Here is a 22,407-nt window from a genome sequence, read left to right as displayed (position 1 = left end):
CCGTCAGGGAATAGCCGGGAAGACGTAATCCAAACCATTGTCCTCGAACAATATTTAGATGCTTTGCCTACGGCCACAAAACACTGGATCCGTCAACATCCCAAGGTGAATACGGAGATGGCAATTGACTTAGCATGTGCATACCATCGTTCGGTGGATGTACGAAATATGCCAACCCGCCCCATCATAAAACCGGGGCTCCCCAACCCAAAAAGCACTCCCAGAGTCCTTCCCAAAGAACCCGTACCTCGCAGAACCTACGAGTATCCACCAGTACCGGGTCCCCAGTGTTATAACTGTAGGGAATGGGGACACATTGCCCGTATGTGTCCCAGGAAACAAGACACTAGTGAACCCATGGAGGTTGGAGTTACCCGACGACGGGTGCTGTGTACAGGCCAGGGCAACCCCAAATTTAAACAGTCCTTAAATGTCAATGGTCGAATGGTTTGCGCCCTTATAGATTCCGGATGCAGTCAATCCGTGATAAGGAAGGATCTCCTAGCCCTAGCAGACAAGGAAGTCGAACATTGGGTGACTATTTGCTGCATTCATGGGGATAAGGAGAGATACCCCTTACAGGCCCTGACAGTAGAGTGGAGGAACTACAGGGACAGCCTTTCTATGGGTATAATCTCAGATCTGATAGAGGAATGTATTATTGGGACGGATTACGAACATTTTCAGGAGATCCTGGATCACGTTCGACAACCAACCCTGACCCAGGACTGGTGGAAGGGTGCCCCTTTTTCGGACAGCGACCTAGAGCCCCCCTCTACCCGTAGGAAACTGTCACGTAGGGAGAAACGTGTTGAAAAAGCAAACCACTGAGAGAAAGAGGCACATAGCACACCCTCAGGTCTGATTGCCGAGACACATGAAGTGCCTGTCGGGTTTCCCCAAAGACAAAGAGAAGATCCTTCTCTCGCTCAAGCTTGGAAGTCGGCCAAATCAGAAGAAACCGAAGAGGTGGGTCCCTACTTCTTAATTAGAAAAAACCTCTTATATCGCATAACCACTAATCGCTCCGGGGACCGTAAGCAACAGTTGTTAGTGCCCGAGCACTATAGAGAACATGTTTTAACCTTAGCCCACTGTCAACCCGGAGGAGGTCATTTCGGAAGGGAAAAAACAGAAGAGTATCTCCTCCGGCGGTTTTATTGGCCGGGGGTTTTTGCCCACATACGAAAATTTTGCTCCCAATGTTCCAGGTGCCAACTTACCGAACCCGGTAGACCTAGAAAAGCGCCTCTCATGCCATTACCCATCATAGACGTTCCGTTTAGTAGGATGGGAATGGACTTGATAGGTCCCATAGTTCCCTCCACGAAAGGGCACACATATATCCTAGTCATGGTAGATTATGCCACCCGATACCCAGAGGCCATTCCATTAAAAAGTATTACAACCAAAACAGTAGCCCAAGCAATGATTAATGTATTTTCTCGAGTAGGATTTCCACATGAAATACTCACTGATCAGGGAACTACTTTCATGTCTACACTCATGAAGCAGGTGTGCAAAACGTTAGGCATTTCCCAAATTCGCACCTCGGTGTACCATCCACAGACCGATGGACTGGTAGAACGGTACAACCGTACCATAAAAACCCTGCTAAGAAAAGTAGTAGAGGAGTCAGGTAAAGACTGGGATCAAAAGTTGCCCTTGGTATTGTATGCTATACGTACCCATGAACAGGCATCTACCGGACACAGTCCTTTTGAACTCGTGTTCAGAAGACAGCCCCGATCCCTGCTGGACATGGCCATAGAAGCTAGGGAAGAGGAGGCGGAGGAAGGGGGGAAACCCTTGTTAGAATATGCCCACGACTTACGGTCTCAGTTACAAGGGTTATGGGATACAGTCCGAGTAAATATGGAACATGCCCAACAGAACCAAAAACAATATTACGATCGAGGGAGTAAATTAAGAGTTCTACTACCAGGAGATCAGGTACTTATAATGCGCCCCACGTCTGAACACAAATTGGTAGCAAAATGGCAGGGTCCACATAAAGTACTACGAGCCGTTTCCCCGGTCACTTACCTAATTGAAATCTCGACCACGCCGCAGAAAACCCAGATTTATCACATAAATCTATTAAAAAAAATGGGAAGAACCCGAGGGCTCTAACTCAACCGAAGCCGTGGGCCGGTTCCTATGTCCCAATGGGAGGGTTCAAATTGAATTTTGCCCGACCGAGACCACTATTGGGGAGAATCTACCCACAGTGAACTCCTCGTTAACAAAATTAGAGAGGGAACAGGTATTCAGTCTACTGGAACATTTCAGATCGTTTTTTTCCATAGTGCCAGGCAAAACCTCTTTGATTGCCCATAAAATACGGACTGCACCAGGTACAATTGTCCGGTTACGACCATATCGTATACCAGAGGCCAGGAAACAGATTATGGAGGACGAGGTCCAAAAGATGCTAGAGTTAGGAGTAATAGAGCCTTCTACTAGTCCCTGGTGCTCCCCAGTTGTCCTGGTACCAAAACCTGATGGTACTATTAGGTTCTGCATCGACTTCAGGAAACTCAACGAACATTCCATGTTCGATACTTATCCGATACCCAGGGTGGATGATGTATTAGAAAAACTAGGAAAAGCAAAATACATGTCCACCCTAGATTTAACTAAAGGATATTGGCAGATTCCACTAGCCGCAGAAGATAAAGAGAAAACGGCCTTTCCCACGCAGTCGGGCCTGTACCACTTCACAGTGTTGCCGTTCGGACTGCATGGAGCCCCAGCAACATTTCAATGGTTAATGGACAGCCTCCTAAACCCCTTTCGACATTTTTCAGCTGCTTACTTAGACGACGTAGTTATTTTCAGTGAAACATGGAATGATCATCTACTACATTTGCAGCAGATATTCCATACTCTGAGACAGGCAGGGTTAACTGCCAATCCAAAAAAATGCGTTATCGGTCAGCCTGACATATTGTACTTAGGATACAAAATCAGTCAAGGGAACCTCCAGCCACAATCTAAAAAGGTAGAAGCTATTCTCAATGCACCTAGCCCTGCAACGAAGAAAGATTTGCGTTCCTTCCTAGGGTTGGTCGGCTACTATCGAAGATTCATTCCCAATTATTCCACCCTAGCCGCCCCCCTTACAGATCTTCTGGCTAAATCTCGTCCTAATCAATTAGCCCCTTTTTCGGATCAACAGGAGACTAGTTTTGAACAGCTAAAAGCCTTTCTGACTAGAGAGCCCATCCTACGGTGCCCCGATTTCTCGAAACCGTTCCACCTCTATACAGACGCCTCTGATGTCGGGCTAGGAGGGGTACTGACCCAGCCCGATGGGGACGGTAGGGATCACCCGATAGTGTATATTAGCAGGAAACTGTTTCCTCGGGAACGCCATTACCCCACGATTGAAAAGGAATGTTTGGCCATCAAATGGGCTGTAGACACCTTGCAGTATTACCTTTTGGGTCGCCCTTTTATTCTCTATACAGATCATGCTCCCCTCACTTGGTTGTCGGCTCATAAAGATACGAATTCACGGATCTTGAGGTGGTTCCTTGAACTCCAACCCTTTTCGTTTCAGGTCCGTCACATCCCTGGTCCCCAACAGGCCCCGGCTGATTATCTCTCCAGATACCCGGACTCTACCTCGGTCCTCGATCAGGACCGTTCTTGGGAAGGGGTGTGTAACCGGGCGTCCCCGGCAGCCGCGGCTCGTCATGACGCATCGGAGCAGGCCGATGCGTCATGTCCGCGTCTCCCCGTTGCCGGGGCGACGCGATCCGACCGAGGCAGGGGGAAGGCCGTTGCCCGGGAAACCGGATGGGTTTCCCGGCGCGGCATAAACAAAAGGGAGGACGGCACCGGAAGAGAGGGAGAGGAGCAGGAGAGGAGAGCCGAGGAGGAGAGACAGGAGACGGAGGAGGAGAGGAGAGCCGAGGAGAAGAGACCAGAGGAGGAGGAGAGGAGAGCCCAGGAGAAGGAGCAGGAAAGGAGAGCCCAGGAGAAGGAGCAGGAGAGGAGAGCCCAGGAGAAGGAGCAGGAGAGGAGAGCCCAGGAGAGGAGACCAGAGGCGCAGGAGAGGAGAGCCCAGGAGAGGAGACCGGAGGAGCAGGAGAGGAGAGCCCAGGAGAGGGAGACCAAACAAAAGACGGCAGGAGAAGAGACCGCAGCAGAGGAACGCCACAACGCCAGCCACGACCCAGGAGGGTCGTGGCTCACCAAGGTACGGTCCTTGTGGACCAAAACAAAGGCCATTTCAGACTAAGGGGGGGGGGAGGGAATATAGAAGTGGAAAGGGAGGGAACCGAAAGGGGCACGATAACGAGCACATATGGGCACCCCACAAAATCTATAATTAGAGAGTGAGAGCACTTATTCCCCCCCCCCCCCAACTCCTCACAGACACCCCTCCTTATCGTTCCTACCCATACCCAGACAAGACTACAGAGAAAGAGTGAAATAATCCTTTTGGTAAAACCCCATACTTACCCGGGTGTTGTTTTCCTTTGTTTTCCGGTCCCCGGGAATCCACCTGAGGGGATCCGCCAGACGTCTCCCGGGAAAAGAAACATTGAAACTAAATCAACACTACAGGAACTGAACCGCAACACCGAAAACCCTAAGGAAACCCCGCCCACTTGATTACATACTTCTAGTTTTTGTCTTTATTCCACCTTAATCTTAGAATAAATTCCACCATAAACTAAAACGCATATCTCGTCGTCATTTGTATATTGTTCGATCTGTCACATACCGCCAACAGGCTGGCGGTACAATTCGCCATATTTTGACCGCAGCGGTAGCGCCGCGGTCACACCGCCGGGACCGGCGGTTTTCCGCGATGGTTGTCCCGCCGGTTATAATCCGCCAGGGCAGCGCTGCTTGCAGCGCTGCACTGGGGATTATGGCCCTCATTACAACCTTGGTGGTCGGCCTCGTCTGACCGCCAAGGTTGTAATGAGGGCCAATGTGTCAGAAGTGTCAGTTTGGTAAGTATATGTGGGTAGTTGGTATTTTTACCATTGTAGAAGGACTGATGACAGACTGCAGCATGTCCAACCTAGTCATTTTGTTGGAATTAGGAGGTAACAGCTTGCATATTGGGTTATGTCTTTATGAACAATATTTGGGGACAATGTTTCATAGCCATTCCTTGCCACGCCAGATGAGTAGATTACCTGTTGGTATGTATGCTAGATGGGTAGGTATTGACACTTTCCTCCCATTCTTTCTCTCCCACTCTTTCTCGTCCTCTTCTCTCCTTGAGTGCATCAGCATCATCAGGTGAAGGAGAAGGGGCACCAGCGAGTGGGGAAGCTGCAGCCCACGGGACCTAGGAGACAGAGTCTACCAACACCGAAAGGACCAGTGGGACAGAGGGCGAGGGGAGCTCTACGGGGGAGGCCAGTAAAGCAACATCATCTTCAGATTCCTCCTCCGATGGAAGCTCCCTGGCGGTGGCGGACACATATGGGTCCATCCCAGCACCATCCTTGTCCGCCACCCCCCTTACCAGCACCACCTTCCCCGTAGCTCCCCACCTAGTTGACCGTGCCCGCTCACCCAGGAGGGTGGACGTCTCCTTCGCTGCACGCACCTCTGCCCCTGCCCCTGCCCCCGTCAGCCCTGCTGCCCTCAATGAGGAGGCTATTGACCTCCTGAGGTCCATCTCTGTGGGGCAGTCAACCATCGTGAATGCCATCCAGGGACTGGTATCCCAGATGCAACAAAGTAATGCCTACCTGGAAGGCATTCATGGTGCCTTGACTGGCCTGCAAAGATCGTTTCAGGCTCTGGCCTCCACATTGATGGCAGCCAGTGTCCCTTCATCTTCCATCCAGCCTCCAGCTACCTGTGCCCAAATTTAAGACCCCTCTCCCTTCACCCATCCAGAGCACACATACAGACCAGCAGTCACCCACTACAACAGACAAGGTGCACAAAGACAAACACAGGCACCAAAGGACACATCACAAGCATGCACACAGTCAACACCTGCAGACACTACAACAGCCACCCCTATACTGTCTCCCCAACCACCTCCTCCATCACAGTCACATCACCACTCACACCTCCCACCACTACACCAACACTCCCTAACCCTGCCACCAGTCCTGTCATACCCACAGACACCACAAGAGCAGACCCGGAGACATCCACCCCACACAGCACATCCGCACTCACCACGACAACCATCATGACCACATGTAGCACATCCACCTTCCTTGCAGCCACCACCCCAACATATACACATACATCTTGCATACCATCTCCCGGCATATCTTACCCCCTCCCAAAAAACAAACGCCCTCACTCACCCACCAAACATACACTCACCACACACAAGCACACATTGCACACACCTGCATCCACGCCCAGCACACCAACACCTCCAACAACCATTCCCTCTGCCTCCACTCCTAAACCTTTGACCGGCCTGTGTACCTAAAAAGGTTTTCCTTGCCAGTCTTGACCTGTTCCCTGCTCCTGTCCCACCCTGTGATGCCCCTAAGTGCCAAGTCTCCCTGCCTCAACCCAGACCGTCCACCTCCCAGTTCTCCCATGCCCCTCTTCCTGCAAAGAAACCACCCCCTCCAAAGCCTAAGGTCCCTACTCCAACCCCAAAATTCAAACCTCCTCCCCCACAATCAAAATCGAAGCCTAACCCCCCCTCCAAAACCTAAACCCAAGGAGCCCCATTCCAAGCCCAAGCCCACACCACTGCACCCCCACTCACCCCTAGGGTGCTTGCCTGCCCCATTGATGCCCCTCCCATGTGGAAGCCAATTTGCAGTCAGGAGTCAAGTTGGGGCGTGTGACTTTGCCCAATGTGCCTGGGGCACATCAGACATTTGGACTGGCCAGTTGGCCTCACCTGTATATAGTTTTAAATATTTATTCAAATTTAAATACATCTGCCCACATAGCTGTGGATGACAAGTTTGAGAATTGTCCTGGGTTTCCTTCAACATGGTTGTGTTATAGCTGTATACGTGTTGTATGTGTATGGGATGTATCTATGTTGCTGTATGCGTTGGGTTGATGACTTGTGCCACGGGCTTGTTGAGATGTGTTGTTAGGGTTGCGTGTGGCATTGTTTGGTAGTGGTGTGTGCATCCGTGTGTATAGTGATGCATCTGTGATATCCTTTGTATGTTGGTTGAAAGTGGCATGTCACTTGAGGCCTTGTTTGAATGTCTGTACTAATTATATGATTGTGTGTTGTTGCTACGTATTGCTGCCAGTATGTGTTGTCGGGCGGAGTTGTTCAATGTGCCTTTCTGACTATGTGTTTGTGATGTTGCTGTCGTTGTATAATTGTGGGGTCTTGTGTATGGCTGTGTTTGACAGTAGCAGTGGTGTGCGTGTGCAGTGTATTGTGTGAATGGCTTGTGTCTGTTGGGCGTGGTGTGTGTATTTGGCATATGCATTTGTGTAGTTAGTGTGTGCGTATGTGTCTGTAGATGTGTGTGTTGACACGTGGGTTTGTGTGCGTGTGTGTGTGGCTGTCTCTGTCCGTGCTGTGTGTGTGTGGTGTGTGTGGGTGTGTAATACTGCCCTTCCCTCCAGTGTGTGCTAGATGTGTATACTTACGGTTGTCGTCTTCGTCATCGATGGTCCTGGTGATGTATGGCGAGATACAGCAGTGGGAAGACTTCCAGTTCGGGTTCCCTGGCGGCCGTGTCTGTGTACCTGAAGGTGAGTGTCTCCTTTTATACTACTAGCTTCCGCCAGGCTTTTTGTGGCGGTCACACTGCCCCGGAACTCCTGGCAGTCTACTGTGGTGGGTAGTGAATAGATCCCCACCAACCTGGAGATGGCTGCGCCATCGGCGGCGGTCCGGCCGCGCTTGCAGTACTGGCGGTGACTTGCCTGTGTTGCGGCTGGATCACCATGTGGTCATAACAGGGCGGTCTGCACTGCCGGCATGGCGACAGTGCGACTGCCGGCGTGGCGATCTGGTGACCGCCAAACTCGTAATGAGGGCCTTAATGTCAATTTACTTAAACCTTACAGGGTGAGGTGGAATATCCCCAGCTGAGTAATAAACATTGTTCTTCCAAAACCTCATGAAGACCACCAGGTGTGGCAAGAGCCATTTCAAAATATTACGAAAGATTACATGTGTGAAAGAAACAAAGGAACGCTCCTTGCTCTGCAAGCCTGCAGGTTCTTGGAACATTTTTCTCAGTAAATACTGATTGCCTGCACCGCTCTGACCATTCTGGCATCTCAACTCTTGCAGACACACGGAAGAGTGTGGCACACCAGGTGTGAAAGGCGTGGTGGGATTTGGGAATCCAGCATGGAATGCCAACCCTGGGCTTCTTTTTCGATCTTCAAGTGAATATCACGAGGGATGTGGAAAAGCCTTATAACCAGCCCTTCACAAGGTAGTGCATTCACTGTGGAACATCATTTGAGATTCCAAGACCAAAGCTGAATCCTTTTACTGTAATGTCAGTTTTTATATATATATATATATATATATATATATATATATATATATATATATATATACACAAGAACAAACAGTTGCGAGCATCTTTACCACCGCACTCCAGGAGGAATTTTTTTCCTTTTTTCTTTTAATGCAGTCAAAAAAAAGTCACCATCCTTCATCACCGACGCATTTCAACCTGCTTGTCTTGATCACAGTCATATATATATATATATATATATATATATATATATATATATATATATGCATTGCAACACATCTTCCTCTCACCCCCGCATGTGTGTGTGAAGATGTGTTGTAACGTATATATATATATATATATATATTTGTACTGACATTACAGGAAAAAGATTCAACTTCGGTTTTGGAATCACAAATGATGTTCTATGGTTAATGCACTACCTTGTCAAGGGCTGGTTATAAGGTGTGTGTGTGTGTGTGTGTGTGGGTGCGTGCGTGTGTGTGTGTCTCTCTCTCGCCAGGCATTAGTTCACTTATTTTTCCATCATGCTCATCACCTTCTTGCAACTATTATTTCTCAGGTTTTTGCTTTCAGCAGATTGATCTGGATTTCTTTGCCTGGATTCTCCCTTGCCTTTTTTCGCCTTCCTAATGTCAGGAGGACTTTGCTGCCATCCTGATTTCTTCAAGTCTCCATTTTCTCTTCAGTCATGAGCTATGCGATTGCAAAGAGTTTTGTTCACTTTTATAAGGTTTTTCTTCTCACTTGAACCCTTTTAAGGAGACACTTGGCAACTTTCATTTATACTATTCTGTGCAAGGTGGCTTTGTGACTAATAGGAGAAATTACACTTTCCTTAGCCAATCAAGAAGGGGAATCAACAGACCTTCTCAGCGTCCAGTCCTTGACACCAAGCAGCAAAGATGCGCTTAAGAACAATGGCCAGCAAACCAAAATGATGACAGATATCATGCTAAGCAATTCTGAGATTGTTTTAGCATCTCTCTCTCTCTCTAGTATCACCATAGAGCAATACAGAGAGTAATTTTTGTTTTACTTGTCACCCATAATGGAAGGAATCAAAGGGCACTGCACACTTTGAACACTGCCTAAAACCCACTATTATGTATCACACAGCAGACGAAGATTTGAAGTCTTTTTGAGAGAGGTCAAAAAGTAGCATAGCTTGAGCTACCTAAATCCTACCAAAATCACAGCAGCATGCAAGTGCCACCAATCTAACCAATGCTGGGGGCAACAAAGCATCACAGTAGGACAAATGGATTTTCAGTGGTGGCTGTAGTTCAATAACTGTGACAGCGGATAGATAGCTGTTGTTGGAGTTCTCAAGACAGAGCACAAGCAGTATTGGTTGTTTTAACTTGATAGGTGCAGTCAATTGAGTAACTCTAAGCGTAGTAGCAATCCACCCACAGGTAGCTACATGCTCGGAGCAGCATGGGAATGCCAGATATCTTTGCCTTTTCTTGGCATAATCAGTGATTAAATGTGAAAACTAATTTTTAAAGCACAGTGTGAACTTGTCCACAATAAGCAATAGGTAATTGTCCCCTTACCTTTTCTTCCTCTAGTACTTGAGACTGAGCACAACAGAGTCCTTCCGGAAAGAACATCTTGATATCTCGCACTGCAGTTTGATAGCATGTGGAACCTGTGAGCACACAAGCGGAGGGTAATAAAAGCACCCATTTAGCCAAATGCATGCCGTGATAGCAATACTGCGGTTTGCAATCAAGAACAAGGACCTCCGACCAATTATCAGTGGAAACAGAAACCTGATTACCTACTGCAAACCACATGTGTATTAGCAAAATCCTTACCAACATTTATCGAGTGACCCAACAACACCCAAATAACCTACTTTCAAAATTGTGACAAAAACCCTATCACATAGAGCTCTACACTAGGGGTGGACGTAAGGCACGTAATTTAGTGTAGCATAGTTAAGCAAAATCACAGCAGAATAAGGCGAAATTATGTACAAATTAAACTCCAAAATGTAATTTTGAGTTGATTTCTGGTTTCTCGCATTCAAAGCATTGCCACTCACGTTCGGATTTGTATTTTCGCTCTCAAAAAATTACCTGGACAATCCACTCGGGAAAAAATACAACCTGAAATGACGCTTGCATTAAGCAATTACCCAAACAGTACATCTCTTGTTAAATCTCTCTCCGAAACTACACAATATGGCATAATTGCATAATTCAGTAATTTTACGAAAAACGTGTTTCTCCTACGTAAATACATTTTTGGCCAGGCATATTCTACACAAATCTTAACTACAGCAGATCCCTTCAGTCTACAAGATTATAACCACATTAGCATTAGAATCAAGCTTCATAGAAAAATAAATACAAATATCCGTCGCTTGGCTTCCAAACCGGGCACAGTACAGATTTCACCCTTCTTGTTGTGTTTGGTGTTATTCTATGGGCAGCTGACATTCAAAAACATCCATTGCTTTATCTTCAATATCCACCACCCCAGATCTTGCCATCTACCGTCACAGTTTATAATTAGTGGCCAATCAACATGATAATTAGCTGACAAGGTGCATGCCCTTCCTATCACACAGATCTCAACACATACAATGTGTGGGATTCTACTAATTCCCACCCATTCACATTTCTTATCTCTTAAAGATCCTATATTTAAGACCCTTTTAAAATCTACGGCTGTCATCTCTTTCACATGAGCTAAGCCCCAAATCCCATTCAACTGCTATGCTGAAAATATTCAGATACCTAGAATCTTCAATGAATCATTTAATTAATACCTTCAATATTTTGAAATGTTCATGAGATTCCAAAGCCTGGCTGACAGAATGCATCAAACGCTCAGGTTCTTCTAACAATGACATTTCGCACTGTTTGGTCAGAACCAAATGACCCATTCCCAGTCTTAGGTAGTCTAAGGCACTTCGCTGTTCATTCTCAAAGGCTTTGAACTTTAAACTATCGGTATGCATGTTCTTGAACTAATTTTTCCTAGGTGGTAGGTCCTTAATACCCAGTACATCCAGATCAAATTTCTCAAAGGACCCTTGCTGAGTTATGGGTGACTTGTTTGTCTTGTTATTATTTATCTGTCCAATTGATACTTGTGAATGAGTGGCCATGAGTGTTTCAGGTGGATATTTTATGCGTGCCTTGCTGAATGAATAATGTGCAACAATAGGAATGTGTAATAACGGTTCATCACGTGTGTGGTGACAGAGGGTGGATTTGATTGATTTTTTTTTAACTTTTCTTCAGCGATGGGATTTTTATATATTGAGAAATGAACCCACAATGGAGAGAATGTTTGTGATCGCTCTAATAATGAAAAAAAATCAAAAATGTCGTATAATCTGCTTTTTAATCAGTGCCCTGTCACAAAGGACCGCTACTATTGTGCCCTACTTTCACCTGCCACTGCACTAGTGACCTAATACTGGACGAGATGACTATTACCCATGAACTACTTGCCACTGATTGTGTCAGCTACCACGAGCTGAAATACTAACCAATGGCCCACCAGCAAACCAAGTGAGATGCATAAACTCACAAACTAAGTATTTACCTATCACTCATACAACATTCTACCACTAACTGAATAAGCTATCATCAGCCAGGTGACCTACCATAAAAAGCATTTTGTACTAGACTGGTTCCATACTGTGCCCTCCATAGGCACATGTCCCTGGCTTGGGACTGACTTGGGTCATCTGGTCCAAGAATATCAACCAGCTTTTTCACAGCATTCTGTCTTTGCAGGCAAAGCACAAGAGAGAGGTCGGAGGTGAGGTAGGTGCAGTGATCTTGCAATTGCATAGAGTCCTAGAATGGAAAGGATAAATATCAGATTCAACAAAGTCTGTTCAGCAAGAACATAATCTTCTTGTTCTCTCATATTGGCCTGCATAAGTCTTTTTGGGTAATACATATGCACTGACATACACATGTTCTAACTCAAAGATCTGCAGAGACAGCACACAATACTACAATTTATCTGTTGGTCACAGTGTAGGTACTCCAAGGTGCAGGAGTGGCACAGTTATAGTTAAGCATTTTTTCAATATATTTAATAAGCTATTGTTAAGAGATTCGTAGCTTCACCCAAGGGCGCAGAAAAGGAATCTAAGGGAGACGAGCGGTGTGGGCATCATCATAGTAAATTATCCTGCCCACACAACTGGTTTCCATGCCTCTTTGAGATCTCATTACCTAACCATCTCCCCTTTGACAGCTTTCTTACTGGGTGTTGTGTAATCATCATCCCCAAGTAGTTTCAAACTTCATCAGCAACCACTTATTTCTATATATCGCTTTCTCAAATTCTATAAATCTGTCTATGCCCAGGAACCACTGTGTCCTTGAAGGAGGGATAGGGACTGCCTAGTGCATGGCTATATAGCAATGTGGAGTTTAAATGCCATGTTTAGTAGTGCATGGGTGTACTTGTTGCTGTTAGTCCCAATCCAGATACCTAAAATGAGCAGTTTCAGGTGTGACCCTTTATCTAATCTTATATTTTAAAAAGCTCACTAAATATCTCCACCCAAAAACTTTGAACGGCATGATTAGATTTATGAAAGTAATCATGCTTTCCTTTTTCAACTCTAGGAACCTTTTGGTCTGGTGTGGCCTACATGTAGAACGATATCTCATTTATTGATTCTTGGTTTGCAGCAGTCTATGTTTACAAGTTATAGCAACATCCCACTGAGCCGGAGGCTTGCAGTAATTGTTTTTCTTCCAACTGTACAAATTATCTTTCCCATGTTTCCTTAGCTTCTCCAGAAGTCCCTCCATAATGGATAGTATTGTCCCATATAATGTCAAGATCAGACTAATATATAGTATCAAGGGAAGTAGAATGCTGTGGTCTAGCCGTATTGTGCTGGAATCACCATATACCTTTGTATCCACCTGTATTATGCATGAGGGATATAAAAATACCTATAGTGGTTTGTTTCAGTAAAGTCATATTCTTCATTCAAATCAAGACTTTTAAGGTTATTTCATCGCCCCAAATCAGCTAACAATTGAATTCTTTATTCTCCTATCACTCACACCCTGCCTGCTGGGAAGGTTACAAAATTAAAACCACCACCAAACGAGAATATACAATATTATCTTACTCTTCCATCACAATATATCAGTTGACATGGTTATATACTCTTTCCATGATTAAGATATTTTGCCCACATTCTTCAAACATACATAACATACACATTGGGTTTTTGTACGGGGTGAGCATCAATACACCATTGGTAAATGGAACACCCAGTAGCATTTTTTAAAATGTGTCTTATCCCAAAATTCCAAGTTGGTTCACAAAGGGTGGATATGGCTATTTTTGACAACCCTCCCAGTCAGATACCTTTCATAGACATATTTCAATTTTCCTGAATTGGTTTCCTGGAATCTCCACAGGGAGCTATTATTAAGGACACACATGAACATTAGGAGCAGGTGCATTGCTTCCCTGATTGAAATGGAGAAAGGGAGCTTGTCAAAGTGGGTTGTGTCTGATTTGAATATACGAAGGATTAGCTTAACATTCCTGTCTATAAATTGTGAGCTACCTGTGGACAGATTACTTACTAGGTGTTTGAAATCCTCCATGGCAGCTCCAAACAGTAATGGCATGCTACTAACTAGTGCTAGCTGATTCTGAATCCGAAATTTAAATCGTACTCTTCAAAAACATTATTAATTCTGGTTATGAAGTGTTTGGCGTTATGCATGAAAAGAAGAAGATTTTTTACATACAACTAGAGTCATTCATCCTCTCCTCGTGGTCACAGAAAGCTTGCGAACATCCTGCCATCTATCAACTATTTTGTGAGAGGGCCAAGAAGAACAGAACCAGCAATAGGAAGCACAACTGCCTAACACCCTTTCTAATGTCAATCATCAAAATAATTGTCCATTTACTGTCACCGTAATGACCACCGTCAAAAAAGCAAACCAATTTCCTGGATTATTAGTTTATCCCCATTGTGTCCGGGATTCTACAGAGTCGAAAAGCTCCTCCATGTCCAACAAGAGATGGGTCAGTGGCTTTTCTAGGGGTTCACTAGTCCAAGGAAAATCTCTAACCCGTGAGATTCATCCTACGAGTACTGTAGAGGCTAACTCCACCGTGACATTGGTGTAGTATGGCTGATGCCACGCCCATTTTTAACCTCTACATTTATCAATCATATTGGCCTGGATGGGGCCATTACCTGAATGGGTTTACCATTTCTATTGTTTGGCTCATATCTCTTAGGAGACTACTTTTATTTTATCACACTTCAAACATTTCTAACATGTGAGGGTTGGGTGCATTCCCCATTCATTCCAACAATTTAGAGGAAACCCACTTGAGCTTAGAATTGTGACAGTTGTAACTTATCCAGTTCATTGCTGAGGCAACTTTGCCTTCTGTAATCTTAGCGTCTAACAACTCCTTGGCTTTCAACAAGGTTTTACAACAGGAGATCTTTCAGGGTCTTCTCCATGAGTACCTCTGCAGCATTTTCGACTTAAAGAACCCTTAGCACGAATATGTAAATCTGTCCACTAATTTCTTGTCTTCCTCAGTTATTTAGCTAATGGTATCTATGAGATACTGAATTTTTCCATTGATGGTCTTCTTTATTGAACCATGCCAGGACTTCAATTAGTATTTTCTACTTATTCATATAACATTGTTTCACTTGCCTGCGCAATCGATAAACCCCTTTTCGTTTCAGGTCAATGATGTAATTTAAGTTTACATTTCTCTCTTTTTCTTCTTTAACCCCTTGCTCATTTTTTCAGAGGTACAAATTATACTATTTCCCACAACACCTTTGTCTTAAATGTTTTGCATATCACAACCTTATTCACTACAGTCTTAACCTGTATCAATATAGTGCCTTGTTTTAATTTTTAAGTGTTCAGCTTGCTCCAAATCATTCAAATGGAATCCATTCAACCACTACCTCCCTCTTGTCCTGATCTTGTTCTCTATTGTCAACAGCAATGGGTATGGTGTGAGTCCACTAGAATGACAGTAAACTGTTATCATGCTAGATATTTTGCATTCAAGAGAAGGAAGTTGAAGATAGAAAATTCAGCATCTCTAACATGCCCGGATTTTTAACAGTTTGCAGCTGCATGGTAGGACCATGGCTAACAAAAAGTATTAACTGATGGACACACTTCCTAGGTGCAGATGGTTATCTTTGAAGCGCCAACAGAGTTTCTGCTGTATCCCTATTCTATGTCACCACACTCCCCGGAGAGCAAGTACTCTTGATCGGAGTGATGACAAGGGGCTGGGCGGGGCCACACAACTGCAACGCAAGATGTGTCTACAGGGAACTAAATAAGTAAGTGCTGAAAATTAAAACACATCCAAGTGAACTAAAACTATAAGCTGGTAGGGAAGAGGAAATGAGGAGGTCACCAGGAATACAAAAGGCAAGCAAACAAATCAAAACAGCTAAAGGTAAAGTGAATCAACTTGAGGCTAATGTTGAAACGGGGCAGTCAGAGTAAGTTAACAGTCTGTTGTTCCCCTAATAATCTGCTCTGTAGGATTACATATATGACTGTCCCCAGAAATTATGAAGCACTTGCCAAGACTGCACTCAGATATAGACTGTTTGCTTCGATGAAAAGTTAAAAGGTATATGCATATATGAGTGTCTAAAACTCCAATAAAACAAGTTTAAAAAAAGAAAGATAAAAGTGGAATAACTGATAAGAAGGCTCCAGGTCTGGCAAATGCAAGGACTGAACTTCATGTGACTGCTTTGTAACCAATAACAATAGCAACGTTCCCCAAGAGAGCAGCACTGACGGATTTTCCTCTATTAGAATGAGTTGTGGATCGACCTGAATGTGTCTTTTCGCTTTCTGTTTGCTCCTGATAATAACTGGCTATGGGTTGCCTAGAGGTAGCAAAGCCTTTGCTAATAGACCAAGAATATGTGTTTATTTCATGTGAAATAAAGAAACGTCAGGTTTTTTTGGGCAGGGCTGTTCACAGATTAATATATGGAGGACCAAACTCTCAATGCATGTGTCCACATAAGGATTATTAAACACTCAAAAATTATCGGAAAGACACATGATAACGAGGACAATTTTTCAACCCATAAAAGACATCCTACAATCCCAAGAATAATAACCCCATGTCTACCTCCCAAAAAATATGCCCCTAAATTACATGTGTCAAAGGCAGTCCTATTGTAACTTGTTATGAAATGTTTAAGGTTACACCCCACCTCCTGGTACACAAACCTGCACAACCTCTGACGGGAGGAGCGCCGATGCACAGGTGGGGTCCAGCTTCATGTGCTTCATTGCCACCAGAACAAATTTTTCAAGACTGAGCTTGCGGAGGATCTTTGGCAGGCTGCGAGACCATGCTCCAGGTTTTATCAGCAGCACAGTGCAAATACATTGGGGTCCTGCCACAGAGAGCATATGACACAGGTGAGGACTCGCCATTGATGCCAATTACAGACATAAAAACAGCTGGTGTTTAAGAGGTAATAATTACTCACACGCAACAAGTTGTTCTCAAGAGTGGATACTTTCTGCAGATTCACATCAATGGTAAAATATCGCAAACGTCCTATTTCTAAGCACGTAAGATTTAGATGTTGTTTCCATTTCTTGTAAATGCAACGGTTTGTTAAAAGTCTATTTTTCTTGCTTCAGTAAGCCAAGGTATTACCATCGGCCTACAATTTTACATTATTGTTAGCTGAGTATGTGAGTAAAGTTTTGACCTTGCGCAAGCTTATAATGATCAAGCAACTACCTGCACTACAGGAGCTTTAATATCTAAATAGTTAATTAATTAAATCACTTTTCTTAAAGTATGTTTATTTATTTTTTATTACTTCATACTGCTGGGGGCATCACTTTAATTCTGGAAACACAGTAGCAGTAAGTATAAAACAGTGAACCCCGTTCAAAATGTACACATTTAACTCGGACATTCATAAATCATACTTATATTAAAAGTGTCAATATGTTTTGTCAGTACATAGGTGAGGTCCTACCTCTTTAGTTAAGGTTGACATCTTAGCACAAAGAAAATACCATTATACCCCATTATTAACTCTGTGAAAATCTTGACAACTTTGTACCAAAGTCGCCAAACATCATGCCTTGAGTGTGCCAAATTTGGTGCAGATTTGTCAAACAGTGCAAAATTTACAAGGGGATCCTAACTTTGTCACTTTTCCAAACAACTTTACTTTTCCCATAAAAACATTATACCGAACAAGTCCAATAGCACTTAACAAAAACACCAAATGTTATTTGCACAGTGGCCATTCCGTCATTCAGTGCCTTTTCTTTGCGGACGTTTTGGGGAGCCATTTTTGAGTTATTAAACAAAATGCGGGATTCTATTGGGAAGTAAGCAGTACTGAATATTTAGGTTAACATTCTCAAACGCTGCTACCTTTATTTACAATGAGATTGCCTGGAAGTCTTCAGAGGGATTGATTCCAGGCTATTAGATGGTAGGATTAAGAGAAATGCAGCACGGGCGATCCACAGTATGCATAGTGGGGAGCATGTGGGCTCTCCCCACCCTGTTCTGACCATTGACAAGGACATTTGTTACCCCTGCTGAGTTATACAGCAGGGAAGGAGATTGAGTTGCTCTCTTCCTTGCTTATGGACATGGTTGGTTCTAAAAATACATACATGCAGGAGGATCTAAAAGCTGGACCAGCACCTAGTCCATGCTACTCCCATGCTTCACCCAACAGTGGAAGAATGCTTTGCATATCCATGCACTGCCAAAGTGCAGGTAGATTAGGAAGCCCTGCACCTTGCCCAACAGTATGAGGTCCTAAGTAATCCCCTCGTATCCCACCACGCCACACCAAAATCCTAAGGAGTATTTGGTTAGTTCCACCCACCCCACTTTTACCTAATGAGGGTCATTTCTAGTCCCCTCTCTCCCTCCCTCCGTTTTGCTTAAAGGCAAGAGAGGAAATTTCAAAAAGGTAAGAGGATCCAATCATTTGTGGCCCTTAAAATGCAGAGGGCCAAGAAGGTTTGAGACAGCTTAAAGTTTTTCAAGATCCCTGTTCCCAATTGACAAGTCTGGTCTGATCTGTGTTTCACCCCCCAAAAATGCAAGGGTATACGGCTCAAGACAGCAGACAGCTGTCGTAGGGCGCAGTATGTAACTCTGAACAGGATGTCAGAGTAGCACTTAGTTGACCCTATTCTCTGTGGGCGCAGCATTCAGTATGCAACACGGGGATAGGAAAGAGACAGCTGCCCTGGAGCCTAGAGCCCCAGGAAGTGGACACACCTCTCCGATGATTTGAACACCACCAACCCCTTTATTACCGGGTCTTTTACCTCTAAACTCATAAAGCAGTAATTCATTTATGCTGGTGGTCTCTGGCGCTCATTTTATGAGAGTGGATTTACTTTTCGTCTTCAGACATTGATCCAGAGCAACAGAGAAAGAATCAGGAACAGAGATATAGCAAAACAGTGGCACAGGAAAAAAAAACAGACATGAAAAAAACAGCAAGAGTGAGTTAAAGGGGCAGGGAGTGTAGCTGGTGGAACAAAGCGGCATGAGGAGAAATCAAGACCAGACAGACTTGGTATTCACCAATACCAACATACGGCTGCACCAGTGGCTGGCTCATAAGAAGGACTGTGGGCACCGGCACTTATTTGTTGATTTCACAAATCAAGGGATGTCTCTAGGGCCCGAACTTGACGGACGGGTTACTCTGTTACAACAGTGACGGATATCCCATCTAACAAAACCTAATTCCCATTCTATCCTATGGGATTTAAATTTCAGCAGAAGGGATATCTGTCACCGTTGTGACGGAGTAACCTGTCTGCCGAGTTCTAAATCAGGGCCGAAGTACTGTCCTTCCCCCCACCACCCTGATCTTCAATCCCAAACTAGTTGTGAGCTCTTGTTAAACCCTTTAATAAGGATGTTTTAGGTCAAAGCCTAGTAGACAGTGCAGCGGTCTGGTTTGATAACAAAATGTTGGAGACATTCGAAAAGCATCGCAAGGAATGCATTCCATCGATTGTGCACCATTGGCTTCTCTTTTTGTGACTCATATTTCATTGCTTTCTATTTGCTGGCTCTATTTGTTTTAGGCTGTCCAACTTGAGTTCGCCCCTTCCCTTGCCAAACCCTATTTACTGTATTGTTGAACCAGTACTGTATTTCTGTAAACAGGCCTTTAAATCATGTTCAGATCTTGTCCCTTTTGCTGTGCATTCAAAAACAAAGGTCAAATGTCAGACCTGGAGCTTAGTTTTTACTTTTCTTTCTCTGGCTTCGAAGTGAGAGGATTTATGTGGCAATCAGGCTGACTACTGAGGTGTGCTCGAGGAAAGCTGTAGGATGTTATTTTTTTCTTGCACACAAAATGTAAATGTCTGTAAATGAACCGTTCAGATACTTCAGAACACTTCAGAATTAGAAAAGTACAATTGAATCACATTTTTTGGTAATTCTAAAGTGTGGTGGAAACAAATATTTGAATATGATAAAAACAAATTAATACCCTCAGTGATGACTTTTACAGACATTGTTTATGCGCTATATGCTTTTAGCAGTATAACTGTATGTCTGTGCAAATTTAATGGTCAGTTTAAACAAAGATGTGTTGTCTCTGATGGTAGTGGACTACCACACCATGCATATTCTACTCTACACCGCTCCACTCTGCACCACTCCACTCCACTCCATGCTATGCCACTCCACTCGAGACTGCATAACTACACTTTATTCTGCACCACTCCACTTTACACCACTCCACTTTACAGCTCTCTAATCCAAACCACTCTATTCTATGTCAAATCACTCAACCACAGACCACTCTACTATGCACAACTGCACTCTTCGCCACTGCATTCTTCAACACTCCACTCTGTACCACTCTACTCTGCAACACTGCACTCTACACCAATGCACTCTACTGTGTACCACTCCAGTCTATGCCAATCCACTCAACAATAGTATAATCTACTCTGCACTCTAAGGTACTCTATGCTCTGTGCAGCAGTCCACTCCACTCTAAATCAATCTACTCCATGCCACTGCACTGGGCACCAGTGCACTCAGCGCCACTCCACTCTGTATCACTCCACTCTACGTCACTGCACTCTACACTGCATCACTGCATTTTGCGCCAATGCACTTTTCAACACTTTACTCAAAACCAATGCACTCTATGCCTATCTACTCTGTACCACTGCAGTCTACACCACTATACTCCACTCTGCAACACTTCACTTTATACCACTGGACTCTACCACATTGTACTCTGCACCACTGTACTCAACATCACTGCTCTCTGTTCCACTCTACTCTGCACCATTCTACGCCAGAGCACTCTACTACACACCACTCTGACAGTCTACTCTGCAACACTGCACTCTCTGTCACTAAACTCTACACCGCTGTACTCTACGCTGCACCACTCTGTGCCACTCTGCTCCACATCGCTGCCTTCTACGCCGCTCTACTCTAAACCATTGCACTCTATGCCAATGCACTAAACACCACTTCATTCAAAATCAATGCACTCTATGTTAACTACTCTGCTCCACGCCACTCCACTCTACGTCACTGCACTCTACACTGCACTCTACACTGCATCACTGCATTCTGCGCCAATGCACTTTTCAACACTTTACTCAAAACCAATGCACTCTTTGTTAACTACTCTGCACCATGGCACTCTACCCCACTATAGTCTACTCTGCAACACTCTACCCTCCTGCACACTATGCCACAGCACACTAAGTCACTCTATTCTACTCTGCACCTCTGTACTCTACTCTGCACCAATGTATTCGGCTGCGCTGCTTTTTACGACAATCTACTCACCAAGACTGCACTTTCTGCCACTAACCTCAACATCACCCTACTCTTCATCACTGCTCTCTAAGCCATCACACACTATGTCACTGTACACCGTTGTGCTGTCACTGTACTCTGCAACATTCCATTGTCTTCTGCACCACTGCTCTCTGCACTGCTCCACTCTGCACCACTCCACTCTACAACACTCTACTCTGCAAGACTGCACTCTGGCACTGGACTCAACGTCACTCTACTCGGCACCACTGCACTCTATGTCACTGCATGCTATTTCACTATCGCGCTCTATGTCACTGCATTCTACAGCACTCTATTCTACTCTGCACCACTGTACTCCACTTAATTCTACACTGCACCACTGCTCTCTGTACCACTGCACTCTACTCTGCACTACTCAACTCTACAGCACTCTACTGCACTGTACGTCAATGCATTCTATGCCACCACCTCTGTATACCTCCATGCAACTCTGATCTATTCTACACCACTGCACTCTACAACACTCTACTCTTTGCAACTGCATTCTATGTCACTCTACTCGACACTTCTGCACTCTACCCTGCACCACTCCATTCTACGCCACTTCACTCAACTCTGAAACAATCTACTCTATGCCACTGCACTGTACTCTGCACCATTCTACTCTATGCTGCTGCACTCTGCTCCACTCTACTCTACTTCATAGCACTCTACGGTAAAGCACTCTACACCACTTTACTCAAAACTCGACGCCACTGCACTATACATCAATCTACTCTGCATCACTGTACTTTACACCACTTCACTCTAGACAACTCTATGACACTAGACTCTATGATACCCCACTCTATGATGCTCTGTTCCATTAAACTACTCCAATCTATGACACTCTACGCCACTCCACTCTACTCCACTCTCTGCAACACAACTCCACTCTGACACACTACACAACTCCCTTTTTGCCACTTTACTCCACTCTATAAATGACACACTACTCCACTCCACTCTAAACCATTCCACTCTGTGACACCCTATGCCTTTCTACTCTACGCCACTCAACTCTTTAATGCACTACTCCACTCTATGCTATTCCACTCTCCTACACTACTCAACTCTATGCACTCCACTCCAC

At 44.6% G+C, this 22,407-nt stretch overlaps 1 protein-coding gene across 1 annotated transcript in view; it reads right to left on the bottom strand.

The window, feature by feature from the left end:
* The window catches only part of DNAAF8 (dynein axonemal assembly factor 8), an 882,921-nt gene that overhangs the window by 237,505 nt on the left and 623,009 nt on the right, over positions 1-22,407 (bottom strand). The window contains exons 24-26 of the mRNA XM_069210337.1: positions 16,694-16,863; positions 12,055-12,250; positions 9,986-10,080 (exon numbers count right to left, since the gene is read on the bottom strand). Of these exons, the coding sequence (XP_069066438.1) occupies positions 9,986-10,080; positions 12,055-12,250; positions 16,694-16,863 (461 nt within the window). The remainder of the gene's footprint in view (positions 1-9,985; positions 10,081-12,054; positions 12,251-16,693; positions 16,864-22,407) is intronic.

Source organism: Pleurodeles waltl, chromosome 10 (assembly GCF_031143425.1).
Source record: "Pleurodeles waltl isolate 20211129_DDA chromosome 10, aPleWal1.hap1.20221129, whole genome shotgun sequence".
Lineage (NCBI taxonomy): Eukaryota > Metazoa > Chordata > Amphibia > Caudata > Salamandridae > Pleurodeles > Pleurodeles waltl.
This window is presented reverse-complemented; position numbering and strand designations above follow the sequence as displayed.